Genomic DNA, 27,148 nt, shown 5'->3' with positions numbered 1-27,148 from the left:
TGCAGCACTCAGATAATCTGAGGGGGATGGCAAAGAAACTGCTGAATTTAGGTAACAACAATAATAGGCAAAGTTGTTTTACATCTCAAGAGCTATTGATTTGTGGAAAACAAAAAACCTTTACAGTTACTCTTTAACTTACTAGAATGATTATTAAGCTCAGCACATTATTCTTCCCTGTGAGTATAAAACCAGGGAGAAAGTGACTAATAAAACATGGAATCAACCTATAAAACAGCATGAAGTAATGTGATTTTATGTAAAACTGGCAGCTATTGGCAGGGATGTAGTAAGATGACATGGAGTAAGACTGCTAGAAAATGGAATCTTAGAAATATGATCCTTTTTAGCAAAAAATCAACACTGCAAAATAGTCTGTATCCATTGGTAAAAGTAAATACATATTTTAAAAAGCTTGACCTGAAATTCCCCCTAAGCTGGGTGTAATATTTTATCCCGAATAACATAATTAAAATGTCCCTCCGCATCTCACAAATGTCCCACATATTATTAATGTGGTCTCATATATTACAAAAAAATTCATTTTATGAGGCACACTGCTGATACTTTTGAAAGATCAGAAATAACAGCCAAATATTTTGTGGTTTTCAAGAAAAAAATACTTCTGTTCCATAAAAAGAACAAAGGGTTGTTTAAAACAACAAGAGCCTGACATAAAACAAAACACTTGTCAAATGGTTGTTTTTGTAAGACGCTCTGCAAGTCTGAGGCACTAAAAGACGTACTGCCATATCCCCCAGTGAGGAAAAAGTGCCTCAACTGAGCGTAAAAGGATTACTCATGGAAGGGTCACTGCCAGTCAAGAAAGTGCAGGGGATATAACACTTCACTGAAAAACGGGACTGGGGGAATTCATCCCAATTCTAAATCAGGAATTGTTTTCCCATTATTAATAAATTTAGCATGTTGGAAGGGACCTCTCCTGTACCGGAACTGAAGACAGTTTAAGGGTTCTTGTCCATTACAGTTAAAAACGGGCAAATTATGAAAGGATGTCTGCACTGAATATGGGATCACGGATCAATTCAAACGTCCGCTATTTTAATGGACTGTGCGTCCATTAAAAAGTAAAGCATGTCCTGATCTGAATTGTTTTTCATGGAAGAAGAGTGAAAGAATGAGGCAATAGCTTTTTGAGGCTAATTGAGATTTTGACATGATGTCGCTTTTTACGGAACACATATAGTTTATAATGATCTGTGAAAGACGGATGTCAAAGGGATGCATACTGGTGAAAAACAAACGTTCATGCATCTTTTTCACATCCGAGATGTTTGTTCATGTGCAATTAGACATTAGGCTCCATTTACTATCAGAATTTCCCTTCCATTATGTTCTCTCCTAACCGATAACATAAGGACAACTTGAGAGACAAGTGTGAACTGGAATTTATAGTTGAGACCATAATTTGGGAAGAAAAATCGGTCTTTAACCGCTTCATGACTGCCATATGGCTATATACGTCCTACTTTCACATGCCCCAGACAGAAAGGGCTAAATCTACTGAACCCTGGCACCTCGATCACAATCATAGTGTCATATTAAATGCAAGAATCTCCCATTTATTATGATATCTGGATTGTGTATGGATACGTTTTATGTATAAAGCTTTTGATTTCTGAGACTTCCGATTGTAAGGTTCAGAGTGGATATCTCCGGTTCTGTGAAGCATCCAATCCAGGTATCATATCTGGAGATAGCCGTTTAATATGACACCAGAATTGTGTTTATAGGTGCCAGGGTTCAGGAGATATAGGTGTTTGATATGTGCCATCCTCCAGAATGTCAGCTGAGGGCAGAATGTAGAAGAAGCTGCAGGAAAGACTTAGCTTACAGTTCACAGAATTGTACATGCACACTCTGCATCTGTAGCTGAATTTGGGGAAAGGCTGATGGAATAATGCTGCACATATTTATAACATATTTTGATAAAAGTTTATTCAGGTTTACTACATCTAAAAAAATGTAATCAGAAAAATTACAAAAAATCTTATTTTTTTACATTTGCATTCATTTACTGGCTAATTTTATAAAGAAAAAAAATATGCAATTAATAAAACTATCAACTATCAAGTTAAAGTCTCACATGTCCTGAAACTAAATAAAGATTGGGCCTCATTTATCAAAACTGTTCTAGTTGCTCATGATACTGCTATGATAAAATGAAAGCTGAGCTCTGATTGGTTGCCATAAGCAACTAGAAAAGTTTTTCTCGCAGACACTTTTGATAAATCTCCCCCACTGTTTTTTATATCTAAAGCGTTTACAAAGATGTTATTTAAAGAAGTGCATAGCAGAACTGCAAAAATTGAACTGGACATTCAGGTATCAATGACCCTTAGTCACGGAGGGGTTAAAATTTCTACAGAAGTTTCTCTAACTACTTATTCATCAGTGGTGCTACAAAACAGCTACATTCCCCTCAATCTTACTCATATCATGTAAACCTGATTCATTTCCTATGATGATATGTTGAGTTTTTGTTTCAAACTTTGATCTGAATTCTTAATCTTTTATAGCAGTTTCTAGCACAGTATTCCTCACCCCTCCCATCTTAATAGGAAGATGGATGGCCACACCCACTCAGTTAGGGTGTAGTGAGAAATGTTGTTCTCAATGGTGGCCATGAGTTAGCTGCCATGATAACAGACCGAAGAAGGACATAGGGTGGATTAGTAAAGAGAGAGTTGACATTTCCTGCAGTTAGAGAGTGTGATAGATCTGCCTATAGAGATGGGTTGTAAGAGCATGTTTGAAACTTTGGAGGTTGGGTAATAGTCTAATAGTCCAGGGAAGGTCATCCCAGAAAATTGGTGCAGCTCGGGAGAAGTCCTGGATACGTGCATGGGAGGTTCAAATTAAGGTAAAGATTAATCTAATATTACGGGCAGCACGAAGAGCACGGGAAGGGCGATAGACCGAGATGAGAGAAGAGAGATAGGGAGGTGCAGCATTATGCAGAGCTTTGTGGATGAGGCTTATTATTTTAAACTGAATTCGGAAGGAGATGGGCAGCCAGTGCAGTGATTGGCACAAACTGGAGGCATCCGTGTAGCGTTTGGCAGCTGCATTAAAAATAGATTGTAGAGGCTTTGATTTATTCTGAAAGCCACATCAGTGAGCCCGATTAATTATACAAAATCTTTTTTACCTCTTGTGTTACTCCCTTCATCCTCATAGACTGTAAGCTCTTGCAAGCAGGGCCCTCACTCCTATTGTTACAAATTACTGCACTCTGTAATGTAATATTAGATTTGTATATGTCCCCTATGATTTGTAAAGCTACGGAATTTGATGGCGCTAAATAAATAAAGATTATTATTATTATTAATTTTACAAAAGATCCCAACAGTGACCAATGGTTTAAAGGGTTTTTATTATAAGCTCTAGGGTTATTACTGTTTTTTGTACCACGTTGTGAAATTTGTCCCACTTACAGGATGAGGTGAAGTAGGTGCAAATGCTACTGACATCTTAAAGCGTACTGCCATATAGAAATATCTATGTATCCATACATATGTATATACAAGTACCTTGTACTTGTATACAAGCATATTACTATTGAGGTATATATTTGCAGAAAAGTTTCTTATAGACAACAGGTGAACGTGTTAATGTGTGCCGATGGAACACATTAGGGGTCTCAATCCCCTCAGTGCAAGCTACCAAGCTGGGAATTATTTAAATCACATCTTGAGCACTAGAGTACTTGCATGTGGTGGATTATCTTTGTGCAGAAGCAGTAGGTGTCCCATATTCCAGAGTTACCAAGTGTGACCCAGGCGCTAGTAAAGAGAGGGGACCCTCTTAGTGAGTATGGCACGTCACGTGCTGATGAGTTAGGCCCATTACACACGATGGTATTGTTTTTTCAGTCATGTGTTTCAGTGCCATTTTCAACTGTAAATATGTGAAGTATAACACCCATATGTCCCTGTAAGTGAGTCGTATCCATTTAAATGATGGCCTGGCAAATTATGACACTAAAGATATAGGGGATACTAAAGATACACACGGCTGCAGAGGGTGTAAATTGTTGCAGGGGACAGTGGGAATGCGCACAACTGTAGGGAACATGGGTGGGGCACTTGGTTGCAGGGGACATGGGTGGGGCACTTGGTTGCAGGGGACATGGGTGGGGCACTTGGTTGCAGAGGACATGGGTGGGACACTTGGTTGCAGAGGACATGGGTGGGGCACTTGGTTGCAGAGGACATGGGTGGGGCACTTGGTTGCAGATGACATGGGTGGGGCACTTGGTTGCAGAGGACATGGGTGGGACACTTGGTTCCAGAGGACATGGGTGGGGCACTTGGTTGCAGAGGACATGGGTGGGGCACTTGGTTGCAGAGGACATGGATGGGACACTTGGTTGCAGAGGACATGGGTGGGGCACTTGGTTGCAGAGGACATGGGTGGGGCACTTGGTTGCAGAGGACATGGATGGGACACTTGGTTGCAGAGGACATGGGTGGGGCACTTGGTTGCAGAGGACATGGGTGGGGTACTTGTTTGCAGGGGACATGGGTCGGGCAAAGAGAGTAATCACCCAGTTCAGCACAATCTGTTGAGTTGACATTACTCTCCTCCTCTGATACCATCTGGAAAGTAATCTTCTCTGCAGTCTGAAACTCTGACAGCTAAGGTCCTCTCCCCATGCTCTGATCTACTTGGCTACCCAGTGTAATTACCCTCGATATGCAGTGGCAATACATTTTGCCACAATATGCTGTAGTTATTTTATATCTTCCGATAGACATCTGATGGGGGAACGGAACAGAAATACAGGCAAAAATAGGACATGCTTTATATTTTACATTCTTATTTCTGTCCATCTTACGGTACAGTGGGCAATACGGGGATTGCCCATTAAAATTACACCGTATGTTAACAGTATTCTACGGCTTCAACACAACCAAAACACTGCGTTAGTGTGTAAGGGGTCTAAGACTGGTGTACAACTCACCAGTCATAATACTTTGGCCTCCTTGTCTTGTGATATATTGTTTCTTCTGCTATAAGAGGAAAATAGGAATAAAACAACTAATATGAACCAAGCCTAACACTATTCAATCAATGTAAAAAAAATTCTGAATACAGATGTCACTGCTGTTTATCTAATATACAGTTTCAGAACTATATATATGAAGATCCCAGGTCTTTACCAAACCAAATATATTATTAAAAGCTGTAATTAGGAAAGTAATGTAAAGTAAAATATGTGTTGAAAGAAGCAGACGTTCCTCTTCATGACAAATAGCAGGCTATAGTTTCACCAAGAAAAACACAGTTTTTGTTACATTGATCGATGCACCCTAGTGAGTTAATGATTTTTCCAACATTTTTATATATGTATGAGTGATGTTGGGTTATATTACCCCTCTCAGATAGTAAACATGACCCTGCACCATTTCCTCGGAAGTTGCATGGATTTCATTAATCTAGTAAAATATTATTGCATGGAACCTGTTCTTTAATACAAATGGGAAAAATACAAATGGTGAAAAAGGAAATGGAAAAAGTATACATTTCACATTGTTTCGTCGCATTTTAAAGAGATTACATTTTCTGAAAAAATAAGTTAGATTTGCACATTTTTTTTAACGAACTGAAGGTAAATAACATTTCCAGCTTTCAGCCATAATGAAAAGAAATTCTGAATTACCGGTAGATTACACTGTTACTATGTCTGGACATTTTAGGGCAACACGTTTATTTAGAGCTAATGGTAAATTATATCTACTGTAAATATAGCTTTATTTTGGTCTAAGATCTCTGGGGGTCGATTTATAATCCATTTAAAAAATGAATACGTCAGACAGCTTTGCAAGCGTTCGGACAATTACACTATACCCCGCCGCAGTGCTAGATAGCGTTACCGGAGGTTTCCGGTAATGCTATCACTCTAACACTGCGGCGTTTGATCAAGCACTAGTAAAGCACTACTGATGTAAGCAGCTCCTAGTGCTGAAATTTTGGGTGACAGGTCCTCTTTAAGGGAACCTGTCAGCAGAGATTGACCCTATAAACCAATCCCAGTATGTTGTCATGCAGGCTGAATTTCTTCTAGATCAGGTTTCTTTCCAGTGTGGTGGCATCATCCAGAAAATGAACTATAAATTGGTTGTATAAAGTCAAGATTTTAACACTGAATTCAAGCTTTATCTTTCTCAGAAAGCCCCCTTCACTGTAATTGATGGTCCTGCATCCAGAGACATCACTAAACACATCTCCAGAAGTCTGATGCATGATGTCAATTACAGGGGAGGAGGTGTTCAGAGGCAGGGGGAGCTTGACTTCCATGTTAAACTCTCCGCCTGCTTGACTTTATACAACCAATTTACATCTCACTTTAAAGTAGATTTTGTGGATGATGGAACCATGCTGGGCTAGGAAAGAAACATGTTCTGGAAGGTGTAAAGCTGCTAGCCAACATACTGGCAATCATTTATTAGACCAATTTCTGATGACAGGTTCCCTTTAAGAACCATCATCAATTTCAGATCAGAGGAGTCTTGACGTTCACACAATCAGCTAAGAGCAGAATAAGCTGCAGTAAGATTTTGATTTCGAAGCAGACAGTTCTGAACACAATGCAGTTGCCAAACTGGGTTACACAGAACAATATGACAAGCTTTGTGCAGCGCTGCGTAATCTATAGGCGCTATATAAATAAGGAATTATTATTATTATGTCATAAATTCATGACAGCCTGTGTAACCTTAATCTATCTGTAGAATTGGGTTCCACTAAAAACAGCCCAGCCAAAAGGAGAATTAGCCATGCATGAGCGGCCACTTTCCATTCATGTCCAGTCTATAAAATGGCTATTTTTGTGCTCCCATAGGAAACATGAAATATCACTTTAAACGATGCAAAAATATTTTTCTGCCTGCTTTCTAACTGAAATAGGATTGTAGAGATCAGGGTCCAGGGATGCCACCCACTTTTTGCTTTATATATATATATATATTTTTTTTTTTTTTTTACTAGTGTATTATATACCATAGGGATCAGCCTTATATAATTTTAATGAGGTTTATCCTACAAATATAGCTAATAAAAATGTTATCGTCATGGTAAAAAATAAAGCAGCACTCCAAGTGAGGGTGAGGTTTATTCACAGACAAATGTTAAACATGTTAAAGTTCTACCAGTATAGTATATTTCAATAGGGATGAGTGGACCCAATTGGGTTAGGTTTCAGCCAGGTACACGAACCGATCGCTAGCTTCCACAATCGATTCTGTTATAAATATAGAAACAGGTTTATATACATACATTTAAAATGTCCCAAAGTTCATATAACAGGTAAAGCAATCTAATAAACTGGCAGATTCTAACCCTAGATATCAAGTAAAGTTCTCAGGGAGCAGAATGATTCTAGTTGCCCATGGCAACCAGTCAGAGCTCAGCTTTCATTTTCCAACAGCTGTTTATAAAATCTAAGCGGAGCTCTGATTGGTTTTCATGGACAACTAGAACAGTTTTACCTCAGGCACTTCTGATAAATCTCCCCCTAGGCCTCTGTGTTGACGGTATAATTCTCAATATACCACTTATTTAGTGTTCGACTCAACTCCGGTTTTGACGCAGTGAAATACTAATTTCAATCATCGTCGTTTTTCAGTATTTTCTATCAAACACACACATGTTTTAGATATAATTTTCAAGAGAAGAGTAAAAGTCATCCTAGATATCAATATTTTAACCAGTTGTGAAGGACACTTCTATGTTTGGTCACACATCACTCTCTGTTCCTGACTTAGGGTGCTGTCAAAGGCAGTGCTTTTGATTCCACTTAGAAAGTCTAAGCTTGTCGTAGAAGAAGCGTAACACCCAAGACACAATCCATGGTAACCTGGCTTTTATTTTCATTACATTTGCCATTATGTGTACATCCAAAAGAGAACACAATACATTGGAGTGAGAGGCGCCAAATCTTTCTTGTGTATTGTACACCTCATTATTCTCACATGACATGTGGCGCATGGAGCAGTTCTCTCTAAACCTAAATTTAGAATACATTTCCAGGATAAGACATCATTACATAGCAAGCTACAGGGATAGCCAATGTATGAATAATTCTCATTTCCAGGTTGTACCTTGATTTACTATCCTCTCCTAAAGAGATATTTTGCAGTCTGTTTTACAAATATAACTGTTTTGTAACTACTCCCCTCCAGATACCCCCACAACAGGAGAGGTGCCTCCTAGTGTTTCCTAGTACATAGTAGTGCTGGAACAGTTACAATACTCATTGCTTAAATCTTAAAAACACTAAAACAATTGAACTACAAAAAGAGAGACTGGCACGGGGCCCGCCTACCTGAGAATCCCCCACTCAGGGGAGTAGCTATAGGAATAGTAGGGATTGCAGTTGTGAACAAACCCTTGAAGAGGTTTGCCCATAAAAGAAAATTCTCAAATTTCAACCCCCTAGTGATGTTTATACAATAATAGATAATTTTTAACCCCTTACTTTTCAGTTTTATTGCTGTTTAAGCTCCTATAACTCATTGATGGTAAGTGTAAAATTCTAGAGTGTGGGCGGGGGCAGACACATTGGGGCACATTTACTTACCCAGTCCTGCTCGTTCCCCGATCCAGAGTGTCCGACGATCCTGCACTCTGCTTCTATTTACTTACATTGTGCGCCCAATATCCTGCACGTGTCACTTCCCCGCTCAGCTCTGCCTTCCACCTTTCCCTTCCATGGGATAAAGATCTGTAGCTGCATATTATCTTCACATTTACAGTATCAGCTTCACAAATATTGTAAAAGGATGAGAAGTAGCCAGAAAGGTCTGGGGAACTTTGCTGACTACTTCAAGTCATTTACTATATTCAGTGGTGCTGTCTCTGCCTCTACAGTGCAGTTCTACAGGTGAGCTGGCTACACCATGTTACTTTGTATCTTTACATACAGTGGGTACAGAAAGTATTCTGACCCCTTTAAATGTAAAACTGCCGTATAATTACATCAAGAGCAGTTATTAAAAAAACTTCTTGAGTGCCGTCCATGCCATGTATGAAGTTTAGGCTGCTGTTTTACTAAAGTAGAATTTGAAGCTCCAATTTTTGGGTACATGATGTACATTTAACCACTTTAACCACATTGATATCTTACAAGAAATATCCAACTACTCTAGGATGGTGATCTATTACAGCAGGTTATTGGTAGAAAAAGGCATCGGTAATGTGACCTTTTCATTATTCAGTAAGTACAATATAAATGTTTCTCTCTTTGTTTCATTGCAGTCAATTGGTAAGATCAAAAAAGTTCTTTTTTTGCTCATTAATGTACACACTGCACCCATCTTGAATTGAAACAGAAATGTAGATATTTTTGCTAATTTATTAAACAAGAAAAACTCAAATATGACATGGTCAGGCAAGCAGTTTCGGCGAGCTCTGTCAGCTCCATAGAGATTAATGGAGCAGAACAGTCATGCGCGGCTGTCTGCTCCATAAGTCTAGTGGACCCCTAGTTTTCGTGATCTCTAGCAGTCTCATCACTGAGACCCCCATTGATCAGCAAGTTAGGTCCTATCCCTTGGATAGGGCCTAACTTTTGTTCATAGGAAAACTGATCTTTTAAAATTGTAGCTCCAGACAATTTTTTTTTTGTCAATTGCATAATGGTAACAAGGATAATCAATAAAACTACATTACAGACACCTTACAGCTGATCATTTCAGGTTGGGGGCAAACTAGAGAATCTGGAGAGCCTCACCAGAGGTCATATTGGGCAGAGAGGTCCGTCTGTAACTAGGGGTTGCCTGTAAGTCAAGTGTCCTTAAATCGGGGACTGACTGCCGGTACATAAAAATAATAATGTTATTTTTATTTCTATTTAAATTCCTTTATTTTTACAAAAAATTTGTACATAAAATGAAAATAAGAAAAGTAGATAGAAACAAGTTATTTAAAAAAAAAAAACAACTTAAACCCCACCCAACCATGCACACCAAGAAAAACAAGAGATAGGAGAAAAGGAAATTCCCCTAAACCAGTGATGGCAAACCTTTTAGAGGCCGAGTGCCCAAACTACAACAAAGACCCACTTATTTATCGCAAAGTGCCAACACAGAAATGTAATTTGTGATTTATACTCCCTTCTCTGTCACAGTTTTCATCAATACCAGCACCTGAGGACACCAATAAAGCAGAACATAGTCCCAGGTCCAGCTGTCACTTTAACATACCTCTGTGCACAGCAAGTCCTGGGCTGTTTGGGACTGCAGGAAGATACCTGGAGTCATCTCTGGTTATGGCCTGAGTGCCCACAGAAAGGGCTCTGAGTGCCACCTCTGGCACCAGTGCCATAGGTTAGCCATCACTGCCCTAAACCTTTACAGAACTGAAAGTTCAAGGGGTCAAAAATCCTTGTTCTACAACTAAAGTACATTACCACACCACGCTATAATAAATGGCAGTACAGTGATCTAATAAGAAAGCTACACAATGTAAGTAAAACTGCCGTATAATAACTTAGAGAGCGGATATTACCAAAGTTCTTGAGTGCCGTCCGTGCCATGTATGAAGCTCCTTCAGTATAGGCTGCTTACAACTTAATGGCCAACTCTTGTCACTACATTTTTATCCTTAATAATTGAAAATATTATTAAGATAAAAAAATATCTGCAGATTATATACGAACCTGAACTAAAGTAGAATTTGAAGCTCCAATTTTTTGGAACATGATGTACATTTAAACAACTTTAACCACATTGATATCTTACAAGAAATATCCAACTACTCTAGGATGCTGATCCATTACAGCCGGTATTGGTAGAACAAGGCATCAGTAATGTGACTTTTTCATTGTCCAGTAAGTACAATATAAATAACTGGGTAAATATTTTTTTAGAGGATGATCATAATAAAGTATGTTTCTAACAGGGCGGAAAAGACGGGGGACTTTATAATTCTATTTTACACTATTTTTCTTGACTCTGACATCTGTGCTTTGAGACTGAAATCCTCACTGTGATGTTGTGCTGACTCATCAGAAAGTTTATATTAAAGACCAGTTACATGACCCTCGGGACAGGTATAAAATGCTCAAAATGCTTAAAAGGAACTCTGATAATCTGTGACAATGAATAACGTGCAGACAGCTTAAAAGAAATCTACCATGAGGAAACTAGTTTTGTAAAGATTCCCTATGGTAGATTCCCTGTCCGGGCAGAAACTGCTTCCCGTTTTTTTCCCTAATTCTTGGATGCAGTTGCTGCCGACATAAAGTTTAATCCTCAAATATGCAAATTAATTTAATAAGATACTTGGGGTGTTTCCTTTATGGCTGTGCTAAAATGACTTTAGTCCAGGCTTTAGGGACCTGGCAGTTTTTAACTTCTTACTGTTTATTAAATGTTTTCATCTAAAAGGGGTTGTCCACTTTAAGCACATTACAGAAAATAATTCCCTTTTCATTACAAACAATATTATTTAATTTTCCAATATACTTTCTATATCAATTCCTTGTGGTTTTATAGATGCCCACTTGCTGTATTTCTATAGGAAGCGCCTATGTATACTTCCTGTAGATAAACACCGGTCCATGGTCATGTGATGTCACACAGGTGCATGGCACGTTCACATCACACAGCTTTGATGACACTGTGTGTTATATCGAACCTAGCACCTGCATGATACCACATAGCTATGGCCTTGTGTTTATCTACAGGAAGTAAACTAAGGAGAAGACAACAAACAGAGATCTTGGAAACCTTGAAGAATTGATACATAAAATATATTGGAAAATTTTTATAACTTTTCATTATTCAGACAATATCAACTATTTGCTGGAATGTGCTTGCCGTGGACAACACCTTTAAGTCAAAATTCTAAGTATTACATATACTATAAGATAGTTATTATCAGCAGCCTCCATACAACAAATAGACATTCTGGAAATTCCACTATCACCCTCGTCATCTGCTTATCTGCTCCTCACTGTAGTTGGCAATGGTCAAGTCCTTTCAGTTATTGAATATTTCTACCTGTTCTGAAGCCGTATGTTAAGCTCTAATTCTACGATATATAATTCTGGCAATCTACCAAGTCCTGTCACACAATGAATTTAGCTGGTTTCTCCTTTAGACCATAACAAATTTCTCACAGTACATGGCCACTTCCTCTTCTACTCCATAAATCTTCTTGTAGTCACTGAAACTTGGCTCAATTACTAAGAATCTGCTATGGAAATCTGCAATCAGACCTTTCACTGGCAGTAGAATGGTATAGTGGCCGCTTGTGTTTTTTTTCCATATAAACCTCTACTTCCTTGCTCGGAGGGTAGGCTCTACTACACACAAGATGTCCAAAATAAGACATACAATGGTTCTTGGTGTGTGAACAGAAAAGGAGACAATTCATTACGTATAGTTTCACTACAGATCTCTGCATTCAGAGGATGTGAGGGCAGATATTAAAAAATTGGAATTTAAATTAAACTATTATAAATATATTTTAGGAACCATTCCACATAATTTAGATTGACAGAATATTGTACCTTTCTTAGAGTTATTACTGATGAAATACCACCTATCAAACTACATCACCATCAAGGAAGCTTTGTAGAAGGAAAATGCTCCAAGTGCTCCAGCAATGTCAGCAAAATGAGGGGTTGGGGGTGGAACGTGGAGAAGCTTTCTTGGTGCCATTCACACCAGCCAGCTTTATACAGTATAGTTTGGCATTACTGATAGACAATCATTGATAAAATAACTTCCCACCCTTACACTGAGAATCCCTAACCCCCTCTCTCCCCCAAACCACCAATCCCAAGCGTAATTTTCAAAAATTGCGCACCACATGTACCAGTTCTGGCTCCTATAACACCTTTCCAAGCTTTATCCATAATTTCTATCCTTTACCTTTTATTAATTGAAAAACTATGCCCCACTAAATGATTGCCTACACAGCCCACCCTTTCCAACTACATTATTTCTACATTTACAGTGCATATACAAGCATCAGTGTATGAGATAAGGGGTAGATAGATTGGTCTCTACATTTCTAGACCCCTTTAGGATTTTGGGACTGGAAGATACTATAATAACCACTCATCAATTGAGATGACCAGGTTTGGGGTCCTTAATCCCAGCAACATAAGGACATGGAGCTGGTTTCGGGGCCCAAAATTGGTTCTTTTATCAATCTAAATAAAAGGATAAATAAAAGATCAATATTTTAGTAAAAGTTATATTTTATAGAAAGTAAATTACAGAGAAGGCAGGAATTCTAAGAGAACAACTTACCGTTCATTGAGACCCACACATAAGAGGCACAAAAACACATCAATATCCACTTGACAATAATGCAAAACCTTGTGTTTTATTAATGACAGAATTTGTAAAGGAGTCTAACAAGAGACTACTAAGGACATAACTCTGTACCCTGTGTCTATACCATGCAATATATTTGGAGTGGTTTCGTTTAAATGTCATTTCCTCTTTTCTTTACACTCGAGCTTCCTGAGTAGATGATGGCATACTTAAAATGAAGGAAGTCTCATATCATTCAGGACCTTCAAGTTACTTCTTACTGGAACGACTTTCATCTCAAGGGATATTGTTAAACAGAAATGTTAAAAATAGGCAGTCGTTACTTGAGAACAATTAGCTGGAGATGGTCATGTGACATTCATAAACACTTTTTATTGTATGCATAGAGTACAATGATGTAAAAGGAGTCCAGCCATACATTATCCCATCACACCATGATGGTCAGTTCTTCCAAAATGTGTACATACTTTTATTTTCAAACCTTATGTCTCTATATATCTTCATATTTATGGCGGATTAGGCAGCTACCAATTGTTCTCATATTTTATTGAGCCCTTGGCCACGCAAAGATGTTAGTTGAAAAACTAGTGCCAACTTTTTATGCTATTTGATGAAGGTCAAACTACAGGGAACGGGACCCCCAGTGATGTGGAGGGTACCGTAAATAGCCGAGTGCTATGCTCAGCAACTTCCGGCACTAACATACTGTTGAATAGAGCAACATTTACTGCTTCACCTATTAGTTAGAACGGGATCCCATTCCGTAGATTGCTGCGGGTCCTGTTCATGTGGTTGTACGGGGTTCTCAACATTTAGACCCTCACCGATCAACTTGTTATCTTCTATAGCAGTGGTGCTGAACCTATGGCATGGAGAGCCCTCTCTGTAGGCACTCAGGCTGTCACCCTAGCACAGAGTTCATTAGACAGAACTCAAGGCCCCCTCCTGAAGTCAATGGAAACCAAGGACATGCCATGCTCAGTACTATTTTCAAATACAATCCTGGACTGCCTGAGACTACTGGAGAAGCAAGAACGTGTGGACAGAGCTGGATTATCATTGGAATATTTGCTCCGGGCCCCTTCATTCTTGCTGTTCAGGGGAACCTGGAGGCAAGCTACAATGATACGCCAAATTTCTCCACTTTCTTTCTACTGTATTGGTGTCCTCAAGACACTAATATGATTGAAAAATTATCATGTTTGCACTTTACTTACTTCAATAAGTAAGTGGGGTTTGGCATCGGTCTCTAAAAGGGTCAACATCATTGTTCTATACTGCAGATAACTTGAGAAGTTGGCACAACCTGTTCAATCCCCTGAAGAGAAAGTAATGTAACATTTCCATCATCATGAACTTAGACCACATTTGCATATATCCGTTTGACTACAATATATATTCTTAACTAAATAAGTTGAGTGAAAGATGGTATACTATAAAACTTTCATCAAGAAAGTGGCCCCTTCGGGAAGTCAGAATTGGAGATTAACTCCCTGCCTGATCCACTTATAGCTTTTTAAAATCCAAGGTTTCCTAGTCCTCCCCTACAGTATTCCCCATACACACGCCATTCTCAATAGCCTATATACTGTGTGTTAAAGAAGACCCGTTAGGTTGATTTGTGACCTAAAAACAAACTGCCGGTCCTTATAGACCTCTAGTTTAGGGTCGCAAACTGACTTGTATTGTAAGTCAGTACGTGGACGGCTCCTCCCATCCGTCCCTATCTCTCAGCGTTGTAAGCGCTGAGAGATGGTGCGCATGGGAGCATCCGGCCGGCCGGAAGCTCCCTGTGCGCCCTTCTACTGTAACCGGCGCACGGAGAAGACGGGCCGCGGCGCGGGACATCGGCAGCACCGGAGGAGGTAAGTCCATGTTTATTATGTTTAAATAGCCCTCCCCAGCCCGGCCAGAAAAAAAAAATTTAATCCCGGATAACCCCTTTAAGTTGCCTAAACAAGCAGGCGCAGAGAGAACGATGGACGAGGTGAGTATCAAGTTTTTTTTTCTTTTAAGACGATAGCTGAAAAACCATACAGAGAGATTTGGGACACTGACTCACTGGTTAATAAGGACCTGTGGGTGGTTGAGTGTCCCAAATCCTGACAGGTTCCTTTTAAGTTTTTGATGACTTTCTCAACAAAAAGTAGAAACACTGAGATGACAAAGGTGCAAACACCGCAACAAGAAAAGCTAAAAAAAAGACAATTAAAGTCAAAAGTAAATTTGCTAGTCAAATATTTCTCAATACACAATATAATATAGTCCTATTTACAAAACATTCTGATCTTCTGCAAAGGGGATTTGAAAGAATAGTTGTGATCTGCAACATATATTATATCACGAATAGGCTTGTACAGAAGATATGTACAGATGACGGCATGGCCAGGTATGTTATCCAGTAGATGGCACTGCTGCTTCAAGTGTGTGCTCTTATCTTATCTTGTCTGAGGATTACACACAGGTCATTGGGGACAAACCAGTGTGAATTTAAAACAAACATCAAAATGCTTTTCAGTGAGGGGACCTAGATATACTGGTGGCATGGCTAAGTTTAGTGAAGTTTCTAATCAATGTAAGGTTATGGTGATAATAGGAAAGTAAATAAAGCTAGAGACTACAGAGCAAGAGGAGGGCCTGGGTCTTCTGATCACAAGAAGCTAAATCTTCAGCACTTAAAGGAAACCTACCATTTCGAATGGTCGGTGTAAGCTGTAAACACCGAGCACCAGCTCAGGGTGAGCTGGTGCCGGTGCTCAGTTTCGTTAGTGCACACGCAGCGCCAAAGCAGTTTCTGCTCTAAAGTTTAAAAAGTGTTAAAACCGCGATACCACGGTTTATAACACTAACGAAACTAAGCACCGGCACCAGCTCACCCTGAGCTGGTGCTCGGTGTTTACAGCTTACACCGACCATTTGAAATGGTAGGTTTCCTTTAATATCAGTCAGCAGCTGCAACAGCAACATAAAACACAGGTACAAAAAACCCTATAATATCAATGTAATGTTATCCATCATAACTCTTGTAAGGTCACATCTTCTATATGGTATTGAGTTCTGGGCTCCACATTGTGCAAAGAAAATAAAAACTCTGCAGAGAAGTCAGAGCAGTGTTAGATTAAGACTGCCATGGGCCATGGGCTATTTGAATATTATAGCCCCGACAAGTCTGGAATCACTTCCTACATATGGTAAAGAATCAGCTTCTTAGAGAATGGGGGATGTGCCCCTTCTGCCTGCTCTCAGTCTGCAGTTTCAGGACCTTTGGAGGAGCTTCAAAGGTCCTGAAAAGGCTCGTGCGTAAATTAACTGTAAAAATGCACCAAGATGCATTAAAGGGGTTGTCCAGTTTCAATAAGTATATGTGATTGTTTGTTATACAATTTTCCACTGTAATTTCTGCATCAATACCTATCTATTTTCTCTCTGCTCGCTATCATTCTATAGGAAGTGTCATTGTTTACTTCCAGTGGATCTGTCCCTGGTCATGTGATGTCACACAGGTGCACACCTCATTAGTATCATAGAGAGTAATCAGAGCTGTGTGATATACTGTATAATGAGTCATGTCACCTGTGTGACCATGGACCGATTTGAATCTACTCGTAGTAAACATAGAAACTTCCTATAAAATGACAGCAAGCAGAGATCTAGAAAACCGTGAGGAATTGATACAAAAAGTATCAGAAATTTGAATAACTTTTCATTACACAAACAATATCAATTATTTGCTTAAACTGGACAACTTTTGTTAGTCTACATCTAACTTTTGTTAGTTTACATGTTGTTTTATGTATGCACGCAGCGTATACGTAGGGAAAGCTCCCGACTTATGTGCTGAGCGTATGCATTGACATATGCCTTAGCTGAAAAAGACAGGATGGAAAGACGTAGCAAGCTACATTTTTTTTATCCTGCTCTCTTCTGCTGAGCGACATATGCGCCGTAGCCTATAGGGAGCTGATGCAACGTATTGCATCCCGGAGCCACAGCTCCTGCGCGGATACGTCACTCAGCAGGAAGGGGAAGCCGGTGATGTCACTATCTATATAAGGACAGTGACATCACTGGGGTAACACCATGTACATCAGCAACAGGCAATCGCCGGCTCCAGCTGTTGTGTGCTGCTCCCCCACGTATTCAGGGGGAGGAGGGGTCCCCAGGCGACATAATCCACTGTATAAACATACAGTAAGATACACAAGTGCCATACGTTGCAAGCGTGGTAGGCACAAAACGAGATGTGAACGCAGCCCAACTACATGTAAAGGTTAGGCACTTGAGATGGCCAACTACAAGAGGTAGTGGTGACAAAAATTATGGAAATACACAGAGCGCTGAGTGTATAATAAGCAGAGAATGATATACAATTGATTTGGAATTCTATTGACCCAACCTCCACCCACAGTGACAGGGGCTGAGCTTTTTACAAACACCTGTGTCCCATGGACCAAGGCTGAGATGGTTGATTTGTTCTGTTCCTTGGTTGGTAATTCAGTATATAATAATAATTAATTGTATAGGTCACTTTGTAAATGTATATATTCCCCATTTACACAATGGTCATATCTGAAATGTAAAATGTAGCCGATTCCTTGCGGTACCATCCTGTATGATGTATGGGATGATCTCTTACGCAGTTGTGATGACTTGCTTTCCAAGAAATATCTGCAATGTTATGGTAATGTAATTACTCTCTTTTATTCTCTTCTTATGGGACACAGCCAAGCGTGCATGTTTCTTCTGACGTGTCATAATTAACACTTTCCTCCCTGGTACCCTTTATTACGTAAAGTTCTCTTGTACGTTACATAGATCTAACTAGGGACCATCGAGAAGCCCTGAGCTCTGCTGAAGTGTTCTTCATAAAGAGTTATGGAGCATCTTCTCCAAGGGCTTCACATTGTTCTGTTCATAGAAATGTATTGTTGTTAGCAGTTGGGGGTATGTCCAATCAGAAATGCCCATATATGAACACAACCCTTTCACATGGAGAATGGTAACACCCTATTGTCGATGTATCCCATGTATTTGTAGGAAGTCTAACATAGGCAATATGACAGTGATACAAACATAAATATATATTTAGGTATACTACTTATTCTTTCTGTAGACCAGAAATGGCACAATTGTATTTAGAGGGAGTCTTCTACCTCCCAATTCACCCACAAGCAATACCAGAATTGTACAGGACACTTTACTCACTTTACATGTGTTTCATGTTTCCCAGGGATATGTCATTTTAGAGGAAATTCAGTTTTAATATTTATGCAAATTCCCTTCTCGGTGTTCCAAGGGTGAGGTCATGTGTGCTGGAGCACCATGAACTTATTTTCTTCATTATATTTTACAGCACCAAGTAACACCGGCCTTCTGCACTATTGTGGACATCCGTTCTTGGAAAAAGGTGGAAAACCATGAAAAACCTGGTTTTAGACAAAGTAGGGCTCCAAAATAAAACTATTTTATGAGCAGTCACATCCAGTAAGAGGCTCCTTTAGCCCTGCACAATAATTACACTTTGTAGTTACACCCAGTAGTATGGTAAGGCATCTGTAATATGGGACTGGAGGAGAATGTTATAGGAGATAGACAGATTGATGATAGAAGATAAATATAAAGATGATATAGATTTATAGATAGGATGCAGAAATATAGATAATAGAAGGTATAAAAGTATAAAAGTGATAGAAGGTAGATAGATGGATATGAGAGCTAGATAGATAAAGTTAAAGACAGAGGATTGATTGATTGATAAATGGATATCTAACTAGATAGGTAGATGGAAGATATATAGATAAATAGATAGACAAAAATCTAGATAGATAAACGGTTAGATGGGCAGATATATAGATAGGAAATAGACAAATTACAGGAAATAGATAACAAGACAGATAGATGATAGATATATAGACAGGAGATAAGTGATAAGTATCTTCACCCGGGCATTCTGCCAAGGGGTATTAAAGGAGCAATACATCCTCTGGCCACAAAAGTCCACATGCAGGGTGCCCCTGTAGGACAGGGGGCCTTGGGCAAATGCCCAGTTTGCAGCTCCCTAACGCCAGCCTTAAAATCCAGTATACCAGCAGACACAGTCCGTACCTGGTGCACCAAGAAGGTAATTTGCATAAAGAAAGAATCTTAATTTTCTCTAAAATGACTGATCACTGGGAAACAAGAAAGATATATTTCTGGACAGCTTATATAGTGCCCTACACAATGGCTGTTCGACTCAAAGATAACTTGGGAGCCAGTGGACTCCCTTTAACACATTAGCCGCTATGCACAGTGTTGATAAATTGGATACACACAAGGATATTATATGCTGTGTGATATTCTCACAAATCTCTTCAACTTAGAGCCCTCCAGCTCAGAGCAGTACATATGAATGCAAGGGTCCATGCGTAGACCTCCCAGCTGACTTACTATTCAGTCCTCTAGGGGATTACATACACTGATCATTCCGATCTGATTAGAAACAGCCACCAAGAAAGTATTGTCTGTTTTCCTTACGTGGTACATGATGGTTATGATGTAAGAAGGTACCGTACCACTTCAAAGTCCTCCAAAGTTAAAGCAGGCATAGGTTAAATCTCCTTCTCCCAGGCAAATCAGTTGCAGAATATTCTTAGAAAGGAGATGTGAAATGTATATTTAGCCGATGTGGCACTGCAAATATTTCTTATATCAGAATAAGCACATACTGTACACGTTCTGTTGTCTATAGGAACATACTCTAAATTAGCCACACTAAGGCCATGACTAGTCAGCTAGACAGAATTATTGTAGAACTACATGTAAGTACTTACTTATGTAAGTACAACATGTATTACATAGATAAGGGGGTTAAGGAATTTTTAAAGCGTCACAATTTCTTTAGGTTCAGTGTATGTTACTAGGAAAGCCACATCGATCTTATTTTATCGCAATGTAATCTTCCCAGACGCAAAGATACAATTAAAGGAACTCTCCTGGAACAGCTGATACACTATATGCATGACACAGTCTCTCTTGGTGTTCCTGGAATCCCTTTATCTGGTGCCACCCCCTGCTCTTGGCGTGACACACTCTGTACATTTCCCCCATAGTGTTCATTTAATTCATTTTAAAGGCGGCATTTTCTACGTCTTTTAGAAGATCTGACACTTTTGGGTTGGAAAAGATAACAGTAACAAACTGCAAGGAAAACTAACAAATAAATCCGTCACCAAAACACTTCAAGTCATTATGACTGGATTGAGTTGATCTTGCACGGACGCATAGAAGTTACAGTTCAGTGAAAAAGACTATTACGCATAGAAGAGTTGGAAGGGTAATAGGAAGAGGAAGAACAGCCAGAACTGGAAAGATCCAAGAAACTAGGAATCTAATGTGCTCAGAAATTCTAAAATTTTACTGTTGTTGCCTTTTTGTTTTCTTTAAGTTGGTAGAAGTTCCTGTTGCCCTGCTACTTTAGAGAGCTAACCGGGTTTTGAGGCTGTGTTGGACGGATGAACGGTTGAACTGTATATCCGAAAGAAATGTAAAGTGGCTTTTGTAGTGAATTTTATTACAAAGGGTGAAATTCCACAATGAAGATCAGCAACATAAGCAGAGACATAAGCAGATTAAACTCCACATCACAGTTCAATATCAGCAACATATCCGCTAATTTCTTGATAAAGCATGTGGATGAGATTGAGACTATGCTATGGATTTGATTGAGATTCATTTTGCTTTTTATACTATATTGACATGTTATAGTTGACTGATATTGATAGTATAATGATATACATCTATCCTTCCATTGTATCTTTCTGCAGTAAGCTGGTCATACACTACTGCTTCAAGAACATGGGTCGCAAGAAAATGGATCTGTTAAAGGAATTGTCATTAAGAAGAAACAGTAATCTAGTGAATGCACCAGCACCACAGGATCCTCTGATGGGCCCTGCATACAACCAGTGCGATGGAGAGGAGGAGGGGTGACCCATCCCCTCTCCATAGAGATGCACGGCACACGGCTGGGCATACGGGGAATGATAGGACATGTCCTAAATTTTCTCTGTGTATGGAGCGATACGGTGCCACACATGCGGCCATTGCCATCTACCGGGGCCGTATATACGTCGTGTGAATTCGGCCTAACACATTCATTTTGGTGTACAAAAAATCGTTAATCCTGGCGCAACACTACCTCTATGCCAAAGGCCTGACAGTGGAGTGGCCCAGAATATGGCGTTCCTACCCCCACTCCCGCAAACTAGCTGTAGCAGGTCAAAGTCTATTTTCACACCAAACATGGTCTGACTTAGAAATGACATCGGGCACAGTTGTCCGTGGCTACATTAGTAGGATGGAGCCTCCTGATATATACAGTGTGTAGAAGGGGCAGGTGGATCATCATACACGGATGCACCATGTGCCAGCGTATGATACATAACCCCCATAGGTCCACAGGTCCAGCAGAAGACAAGCCATCTTAGAAGCTACTAGGATCTAAATTGTAGGTGTTGATGGAGGTTGGGTCCCCATAACTATTTTATCTGATCGATCCAAGGAACCCCAATTAAAAAATTCTTTTTTTCCTCACTATAACCCGACCACTACTTTTCAAAACTAACATTGCATTAGCAAATCACACAAATATATTTTATAGTTTATAGTCTTCTCTGTGCAATATGACTTTAATGGAGCATGCCGTTTGAAGAAAATAGTCTGCATAGGCTTTAAGACAGAACTAGCACTCTTTAAAAAATGTACTTCAATTTATATCAAAGTGAAAGAGGAAAACATTTTTCGCGGTGAAGATTTTTTTAATGTGTCCATCACACTCTGGAGAAACAAGAAGGGTGGATGCAATCATAACAAATTTTTGACGTTCTATTAAGAATATTTGAAAACACTCAAACAATACAAACCCACACTGGATATATAGTAATATCATCAGCGGTCCAGTTGTTTTCAGAGCAGCAGCTCACATACTCAACGACCTCTTTATTCAACTACTTTTTACTGCAGATGTTAAGTGGGGGAGTAAGGGAGCAGAGTCCCCCAATACAATAATTAAGGATGCCCCGGCAGTTACACTCCCACTGACCCAACATTCCCCATATATCTCCTTGCGTGGAGAGAATTACATTTTAGGCAAACCTATTAACAAACCATGCATATTCATATATAGCAATATAAGTCTCATTTGCATGCACGGCAAAATTGGTATACAGGCAGTCCCTGGGTTACATACAAGATAGGGTCTGTAGGTTTGTTCTTAAGTTGAGTTTGTATGTAAGTCACTGTAGCCTAGGACTAAAGTACAATAAATTACCAATATCCAGAGGTCCGTTTGTAACTAGGGGTCGTATGTAAGTCGAGTGGAAGTAGGAGACCGCCTGTATTTTGTAACTGTAACTCCAGAAATTTTTTTTTTAATTTTCTATATTTTGGATTGTCACAAGAACAAGGGTTAATAATAAAACATAATTGTAGAGACCTTACATAACTCTTACAGCTGAACATCTCAGCCTGGAGCTAAAGTGATGTAAATTACCAGCTACCAGAGTTGGGTAAGTTGGGGGTCCTCAAATCAGGGACTTTCTGTACACTGTAACACCAAATGAGCCACAAGTTTAGATAAAAATGCCAGAGTACAAGGGACACATAACTCAGTTCTGGGTGTTTTGGCTGATATTACAGCTTGATTATTATTTATTTATAGAGCACCATTGATTCCATGGGGTTCACATACATTGCATTAAGACAAAAACAAATGCAAGTACAAACACAAAACCACAGTGATGAGGAGACAAGTGGAAGGAGTACCCGGCCCGTGAGGGGGAAGATGGAGACAAGAGGTGAGGGAGCAAAGAAGTACAGTTATTGTGTACTGTGGGCGATTCTGAACAGGTGAGTTTTCAGATTACATTTGAAGACTTGGAAAGTGGGGGACAGTCTGCGGAGAGTTGCAGAGTATGGGACTAGTTCAAGCGGGAGATGATGAGGACATGTACTAGAAATTTTGTAGACACTGGATTGAGGAAGGGTTGGATGCAAGAGATGTTCTTGAGATCATCATACTGTATATAGACCATCATAACATATGGGACATATGTGGGGTGAGGTCTCACATAATCATAACAACTGATGATACTGTGAGTTCGGGCCAGGTCACACAAGTCTCACATAGGATAATTACATATAGAGTAGCTTAGCTATACACATACTCATATGCTGATATCTATATACTAAGATACTAGTAAAGATATGCCTGACATGTAGAGGTTGATCTTATATTACACAAAAGAGCAACTCAGTAACAACACTAAAGTGCAGGTTCCATAACCTACATCAATATGTGTATCTGACTTTTTTCGGAAACTATTCCTGTATCATTCGTCATTCCTTTCCAGCCAACTATTTTACAGCTGTTGGATGACTTCTTCAATGGCTTAATTGGTTTCATTCTCCAAGGAATTAAAAAAAAAGAGACAATTCAGATCTGGGACCCAATTTGCATTCCCATTTGTGTGAAGTCATCTGAGTTGACTAATACAGATAGGGGACTGGAATATATTCCGTGTCTGCGCTGTGAAGATGAAGTGTCAGCAGTATGAAAGTGTGAGAGTGATATGAAAATGGAATTTACATTTTTCTTAAAATGTAAAAGCAGTTCTGTTTCTCCATGTATATGATTAATATGAGACGATAATCATATGAAACCTTAAAAAATGCCAAATGACACACAAGCCCACTCCGTAGGGATGGAGGGATCTGCCAAGACTCCAAAAAAAAAGGGGGAAAAAGTTGCAAAATGTCAAATTGCTTTCTTTGGAAGAGGACTGTAAGCGTTACTAAAAATGTGAGCAGGGGTCAGAAGACTTGGATTAATCTTCTGGTTTTGTGGTACAGTATCCTTAGCATTGTAATCCCTTTCTCTACAACTTTCCACAGCTCTTGTACGATGTAAGTAAAGGGTGAGGTCTGACAGCTCCGCAGGCCGCCCCAACAAAGTGTCACTCTACTATTTGCTGCTTGTAGGTTACTCTTGGCATGTAAGGTTTGGAATGGAAGAATGTAGTAATCTGTTTGTAAACAGAAGGTGAAAGACTATTCTGCACATTGTGATTGACTACAACCTACTGTAATCCACTGTTTGATAGCTACAGAATATTTCTCCACGTACCAGGGATAATTGCCAGACGGTGCTTTACATCCTACACTTTTTGTCCACTGAAAATCTACAGTACAACCTGCAACTTGCAGAAGCATCACAATAGTAAGTAATGTAGACTGTCACAGAGAACATATTTAACAATCTACAAGTAAAAAAAAATGTCAGTATTTTCACAAAACATTCCTAAAAACAGATGCCACGAAAAAACTCAGTGCCAAAAACCATGTGTATAACAATGTGATTTATACCGTGCATAAAGGATGTCAAATTTTACAATAGCCGTATAAATCCCATTCAACGCAGAAAGAAGAAACAACCATTAAAGAATCACGGCGACAATGTAGCTACTGGTCAGCTAAGTAAATAAGATTAACTCCTTATGTCTCCACTGACGTGAAATTAGGCAATTATAACCTTGCACCCCCTGTTCTTGGAGCCAAATTGCAGCAATATATTGTACGCCTGCCACACATGAAGCACATACCCAGCGAGGCATCTTCTAGGTTTGGATTACCAGTCCTGCTTCATTTACTGAGCAGTTCACAAAAAACATAAAAGCTTTTCAGATTATGGAAACAAATTGTGTCTGAAAGGCCAAAGTGAGTGAAAACACGTGCTGCTATATTGGGAGGAATTCTTAGCATGTCATAAAATGCCTGTTAACCTGTGTGCTGCTGTGTGGACAAATGGATGCACAGATTTCCTAGTGTACGGAGGGGTTCTGCTAGTTCACTTCTTGAGGAATGTCAGAAAATGATATAGTTAAGGTTGGATGAACTAGGACCCCCACTGATGTCTTGACTTAGTGGCCTTTGGAACCAGCTATGCTGTACAGGAGCTGTCATCACTCACATCAGTCCCTGTCCCTAGTGGGACTCAAAATCTAGTTTCCATACCACACAAAAGCACAAAAACGACAGCATATTTTAGAGCCAATTTTAACATAAGGAGAAAGTGAAGTACATGGAGACAGGCCAGGGAACCAGTTCATGACATTTTTAAGGTACAAGCTTTTAGTGAATAAACATTGATCCAATGAAAATAGAGAACCCATAAGAAGTTTTGGTCCATTTCACCCTAACGGCACATGTTCTGAAAAGGAAAAGTGACCCAGAACACAGTGAGCACTAGAAGTGACTGGCACCAGGATATTATATCATTATTTTTATGTTCCTTAAAACTTCCTTAGGCTACCTGAACGCTCTTCTATGGCTTCTCAGGTCCGTTTTTGCGCTCAGTAGATTATCAGTGTGTGATCAATTTCGGAGCCACAAAACGTCATATGTATGCCATCTGCTTTGGCAAAGCCACAAAAAAAAAATGAAGTCTGCCAAATGATGTCACTAGCCTGTCCCAGCCCCGACAGGGGTCAAACGATTTTGTTAAATAGCAACTGATGCACAAATACGGACTGCACTGGGATAACACCTGTGTCGCATCCGTACTTTTCCCATTCCCATAGACTTCTATGGAAAAGCTCAAGCCACAAACCCCTGCATAAATAGGACCTGCTGCTAAGCATCCATATGCATCCGTAACAAAACACAGTCATGTGCACTGTCCACTGACACGTCAATATAGTTTTCCAAATCGTTAATCTGCCCAATCAGATATGTCCAATCACGTCTGCAATCAATCATTATTACCAACCAGATGAATAAATCCAATGTTACATCATGCACAGTGTCACTGTCACCTATGACCTGTGATCCACCTCTGAACCCCATACACAGGGATTACAATCTGTACAATGCAGAGGATTAAAGTAACAAAATAAAGAAACAACTTAATACAGACTAATAATCAGACTCCATGACACCACATAGACAGCAGGATCCATGCATGAAGGGTGCTCAATGTCAGGGCTCAGCTCCTGTCTGCACCAGTCACATCCAGTGCAGGGTCAGTAGGTTCCTGCAGCAGGTAGGTGACACCTGAGGTTGTATGGCTGCTATCACAGGACACACATGTCTTACCTTGAAGTCCCCAAATTCCGGATCGTCGTAATAGCCCTGTCCTGACTCATAAGCTATGTCCCCCTGTATCAGCACTGTGTATAGAAGGAGTACAGCGACTTCCAGCAAGTGCATTTTCCAGTCCGGACTGTGGCTCAGGTCCTGGAGGCAGTCGGGTCACAGCGAGCTCCCAGTAATCCCCTCACTCAGTGCAGCAGGACCCCCAGCATCAGCCTCTTCTCAGCAAAGGTGGCCAAGGAGCACGAGAGGAAAGTTGTCTCAGGAGACTGCACATCCGACGGGATCGCTACAATCTAGTCGCGCAGCAGTGTGTGGTGCCAGCATGGGGGAGGAGGGACACGCGTGAGGCTGGCATCAGGAGGCAGCAGTGGTCGGCATGAGCAGGGGGTGATAGTGAGAGAGGCATGCAGGGATGGCAGGTCTGAGGCACTGGAGGAGGAGGTACTCACACTATACCTCCCCCTCTCCTCCCTCCTCACCGCCCTCCTCCCTGGCAGGAATTAGGGGAGAGACGGCTCAGGACCACAGGGATGCACAGCTCCTCTGCCAAGTGTCCTGTGCCCCTCACTTACTGCCCCAACACCCTACAGAGGACAGTCTGTCTGTCTATCCATGCTATCTGTATGTCAGAGCTGCCTGCACCAAGGTCTCTGTACAGAGAACATACTTAGAATCTAAAGAAAAAGTCTGAGTGCTATCCC

At 40.0% G+C, this 27,148-nt stretch overlaps 1 protein-coding gene across 1 annotated transcript in view; it reads right to left on the bottom strand.

The window, feature by feature from the left end:
- VEGFC (vascular endothelial growth factor C) overlaps positions 1-26,885 on the bottom strand; it is a 95,609-nt gene extending 68,724 nt beyond the window's left edge. Inside the window, exon 1 of the mRNA XM_072123612.1 lies at positions 26,448-26,885. Coding sequence (XP_071979713.1) covers positions 26,448-26,561 — 114 coding nt within the window. The 5' untranslated portion in view covers positions 26,562-26,885. The remainder of the gene's footprint in view (positions 1-26,447) is intronic.
- Positions 26,886-27,148: the final 263 nt, after the last annotated feature.

This window comes from Engystomops pustulosus, chromosome 1 (assembly GCF_040894005.1).
Source record: "Engystomops pustulosus chromosome 1, aEngPut4.maternal, whole genome shotgun sequence".
Taxonomy (NCBI): domain Eukaryota; kingdom Metazoa; phylum Chordata; class Amphibia; order Anura; family Leptodactylidae; genus Engystomops; species Engystomops pustulosus.
The sequence above is the reverse complement of the archived record's forward strand: the minus strand, read 5'-3'. Positions and strand labels throughout refer to the sequence as shown.